This window comes from Phalaenopsis equestris, unplaced genomic scaffold (assembly GCF_001263595.1).
Source record: "Phalaenopsis equestris unplaced genomic scaffold, ASM126359v1 Scaffold000592, whole genome shotgun sequence".
In the NCBI taxonomy this organism is placed as follows: domain Eukaryota; kingdom Viridiplantae; phylum Streptophyta; class Magnoliopsida; order Asparagales; family Orchidaceae; genus Phalaenopsis; species Phalaenopsis equestris.
The window spans coordinates 358,850-363,283 of record NW_018165032.1 but is presented as its reverse complement, the minus strand read 5'-3'; the positions used below and the strand labels follow the sequence as shown (position 1 = coordinate 363,283).

The 4,434-nt window shown below is 42.3% G+C and overlaps 1 protein-coding gene across 1 annotated transcript; it reads left to right on the top strand.

Moving 5' to 3' along the window:
* Positions 1-1,797: 1,797 nt before the first annotated feature.
* Positions 1,798-4,087, top strand: LOC110029542 (pentatricopeptide repeat-containing protein At2g37310). Its single transcript, XM_020731878.1, has 2 exons — positions 1,798-3,022; positions 3,128-4,087. The coding sequence occupies exons 1-2, from the start codon at positions 1,798-1,800 to the stop codon at positions 3,910-3,912; spliced, it is 2,010 nt and encodes a 669-aa protein (XP_020587537.1). The 3' UTR covers positions 3,913-4,087.
* Positions 4,088-4,434: the final 347 nt, after the last annotated feature.

The window sequence follows — 4,434 nt, the reverse complement described above, 5'->3', positions numbered from 1 at the left end:
TCTTGAACTCTCCAAAGGAAGCGATAATCCCAAATGGGAGTCCGTTGAACCACTTGACAGTCAAATTTCTCATCATGGTATAAAACAATCCGCACTTCATTGCGTCAAAAACTTTGAGGAGGCATAATGTTAACTCAAAGGACACAATGTGATTGATCGAATCACTCTGACCTTTGTATAACTCAAGAGATGGAACCTTGAACTTTTTCGGGTCTCTGTATCAATGATCTGTTGGTAGAACATATTCTCTAAGAGGAGGTAAAAATCCATTCGGCCCACTTGCAGTTAGATCCTTGGTATGGATTCAACATTATCTTGGTACTGGGATTCTTCCACTTGTTTAACACCTTAAGCCATTTGATGAACTTGGGGTTCAAGTACTAGAGGATTAGATTGTGGGAGAGGTTGCGCTCTCTCCACATGGGTTAGTTCCACAATCTAACCTACCATTCGATCTATGAGCTCTTGTATTCATTGTTGAAAGGTTTCTCCTAGGTGTGTTCCTTCTCCCTGACACACTTCTCTTCTTGTTGAAGACACGACTCCACGCTCACTACACATTTTAGAATGTTGAATATCAAAATCTCTTTTGGGTCATGCATGAGGAATAAAACGTTGGTTGGATGAGAGAAATACGTGAAAATAAAGGAAGAAGAGTGAAAGAGTAATTAACAAATATTATTAATTCTCTGAGAATAGGTTTAGTTTTCTTTTTTGTGGAAACAATGTGGAAACGGCCCCTTATTTATAGGTCATAGGATTTGTCTAGTACATTACAAGATTGCCTCTCACTTAAAGAGAACATTACATTGAATTTATGAGCTATTAAACATTTACATATTTATAACCGACTTTGACAACTTTTGACCTTGATAACTGCCATTGGTGTCATTTTGTACTTGTAAATGTTGCTGGCACCATTTCATATTCGTAATTGCTTGACTTGGTTGTTTGAACGTCGCACGGTTGGCTAAAAGTAATCCAGCTGACTGACAGATATTCGATAGGCTTCTCTGAGGGAGCCCCTCATATGCCGCCGTGTATCCCAGGGAAAAAAATTGCGTGCGATAGACGTACGCAGCGTTGCGTACGATACCAGCGCTACGTGCGATATTGGATTATACCGAGGGTACAAGGGGGTTATATCCGCGGTATAACTCCTTGTAACCTCCCTATAACCTTCTGTAACTTATCTGTAACCTACTAATAAATTTTTAATATATGATAACATAAGCGTGAAACTTATTTTAGGTTACAGGTAGGTTACAGAAGGTTACAAGGGGTTATACCGCAGATGTAACCCCCTTGCACCCTCGGTATAACCCCAATACCGTACGCAGCGCTACGTACGTCTATCACACGCAAATTTTTTCCCTCATGAAGACTTATTTTCCTTAGGAAGGGTTAGACAGTTGGTGCATCAGTGTAATCCAATTGGCAACCATTCTTTGGTCGAGAAATCTTCATATAAGGTTAGGTGGGATTTTCACTAAGAGGCCATTGATCTTATGAGTGCCATTGCATCAATTATATCGCGGTCGGTCCAAGTGCGTGACAAATTTTGGTTTGAACAAAATTTCATTCGTGTTAACCCATGATTCAACTAACTGAATGAATGCTAGATGACTCAATCTTCTCCTATTCTTTTTGTATAATCTATTGAATTTTCTTGGGATTCATGCACACATTTTTCAAAGTGCACTCAATTTTGGGAGATTTCCACGGTATAAGGAGGCACGGGTCTAAGAACCAATACGACTTTCGTTGCCGTAAAAACCCAAGCTCCGTTTTGAATGGATGAGGGCAGCGCCAGTCGCCGCAGCCGTCGCCGCCGCATCAACCAGAGCCGCCGCAAGCGCCTCATCCCTGCGCCTCGCCAAGCTGCAAGTCGCAGACTCCCGCGCCTCCCCGGAAGTTCTCTCCTTCGGCCTCCTCATCCAACACTTCTCCGACTGCGGCCTCTTCCTTCATGGGCGGCAGCTCCACGCCCGCCTCGTCCTCCTCTCCGTCATCCCCGACAACTTTCTCGGCTCCAAACTCATCTCCCTCTACTCCCGCTCTGGCAACCTTTACGACGCTCGCCTCATCTTCGATGCCATCCCCATCAAGAACCTCTTCTCCTGGAACGCCATGCTCCTTGCCTACTCTTTCCATGGACAAACAGCCTCCTTTTTCCGCCTTTTCTGCTCCATTCCCACCTCTCTCCGTCCCGATGCCTTCACCCTCTCCTCCCTCCTCAAATCAATCTCCTCCCAAACCAGCGTTACCGCGACAAAAGAAGTCCACTCCTTCTCCCTACGCCTCGGCTACGACTCCGACTTGTTCGTTTCAAATGGTTTGATAACTGTCTACTTGCGCTCCGGTGATATCTCATCTGCACGGAAGCTTTTTGATAAAATGCCTGAGAGGGATGTAGTATCCTGGAATTCGATTATTTGCGGATATGCTCAGGAAGGACACTACGCTGCTTGCATTGAACTCTATCAGGATATGAAAATGGGAGTAGATCGAGTGATGCCAAATGGAGTAACAGTTGCTAGTGTGCTACTCGCTTGCTCTCAGCTCAAAAATCTTTTATTTGGAATGGAAGTCCACAGGTTTGCCTTGGAGAGTGGGATGGGAATGGATTTCGTGGTCTGCAACTCCATCATTGGGCTATATGCAAGGTGTGGGAGCTTAGACTATGCTCGTAGTTTGTTTAATTGCATGGTTGAAAAAGATGAAGTTACTTACAACACCATGATTTCTGGTTATATGTCTTATGGGTTTGTTGATCAGGCAATGAAACTCTTCCATCTGATGCCCGCTCCAGTTCTCAGTACCTGGAATGCAGTAATTGGTGGTTTGGTTCAAAATAATTGTTTCTCACACATTCTCGACTTGTTTCAAGCCATGCAAACTGCTGGTTTTAGGCCTAATTCTGTAACAATTGCAAGTGTTCTTCCTGCCGTTTCCTGCCACTCGAACCTATTGAGAGTGAAACAGATACATTGCTATGCCATTAAGAATGATTTTGATCAAAATCTTGTAACAATTGCAAGTGTTCTTCCTGCCGTTTCCTGTCACTCGAACCTATTGAGAGTGAAACAGATACATTGTTATGCCATTAAGAATGATTTTGATCAAAATCTTTATGTTTCAACTTCACTTATTGACGCATATGGCAAAGCTGGATTTCTCGAAGGTGCAAATTCGGTTTTTGAGCGAACCGCGTCTAGGAGTGTCATTGTTTGGACCGCCATTATATCAGCATGTGCGATCCGAGGCGATGCTGATGCCGCACTTGCCTTTTTTGGTAGGATGCTTCAGGTAAGGATGCAGCCAGATTCTGTAACTTTCACTGCAGTTTTGTCTGCTTGTGCTCATGGTGGGGAAGTTAAGGAAGCTCACAGTATTTTACATGTTTTGATGCCTGAATGTGGGATTTCTCCAGCAGTAGAGCATTATGCTTGCATGGTTGGTGCACTCAGCCGCAAAGGGATGCTTACAGAAGCTGTTGAGCTCATTGATAGGATGCCAGTAAAGCCAAATGGTAAGGTGTGGGGAGCTTTGTTAAATGGAGCCTCAGTTTATCGTGATGTGGAGCTAGGAGAATATGCTTTTGGACGGTTGTTTGAGATTGAACCTGGTAACACAGGGAACTTTATTTTAATGGCTAATTTATATTCGCAAGCTGGGAAATGGAAGGAAGCGGAGAAGGTGAGGGAGAGGATGAAGGGAGTGGGATTGGCTAAGATTCCTGGTTGTAGCTGGATAGAAGGAAGCGGCGGAATGCAGGTGTTCATCACTCGTGATGTAAATAATGAGCATTCTGAAGAAATATTTTTTCTTCTTGACGCTTTAGTTGGAATGATGAGAGAAGAAGGTTATCTTACCAAGGAGGAACTGGATGAAGAGAGCTGCTGCCAATAAATTCTTCAGGGAACTGTAAGCAAACGAAAGAAGGCTTGAAATTTACCATAAAATTAGAGGAAATCATGAAATGAACGAAGATCTCCAGCTCGATCATGTAAGTAAATTTTTTATATTTTTTCTTTCTTCATGCTTGCCACTTTCTATGCATATGGCTGATGCATTTACCGTTATTCCTGGAGCCTCGTTTTTTTTAATTATTTTTATTCCTTGATATTCATATGGTAAATTGTGGCTTTCATTTTGTTTTTTTTGGCTCTTTGTTTTTATTGGCTATTCAGTTAGCTAGTCTTAAAGGTCATGTTAGGTCCTTTAAAGTTGTTTCCTTTGTTCGGATACATCTTAAAATCACAACTATTTAGATTTCAGCTAACTCAAGATGGCCTATTGTTTGGATAAGATGGATGCTCTAATATCATTTGTTGTAAAATCATGTATCAAGAACAAATTCGGTGTACATGAAAATAAGCAACAACGAGATCTAACAAGTAGAAGATATCAAACAAATTTGCATATAAATAG

Bases quoted from the DNA above. Each gene is read 5' to 3' on its own strand.
- LOC110029542 (XM_020731878.1), top strand. From the start codon at position 1,798: ATGAGGGCAGCGCCAGTCGCCGCAGCCGTCGCCGCCGCATCAACCAGA. The intron at 3,023-3,127 runs ATCTTGTAACAA...ATTTTGATCAAA, and splicing joins TAAGAATGATTTTGATCAAA to ATCTTTATGTTTCAACTTCA.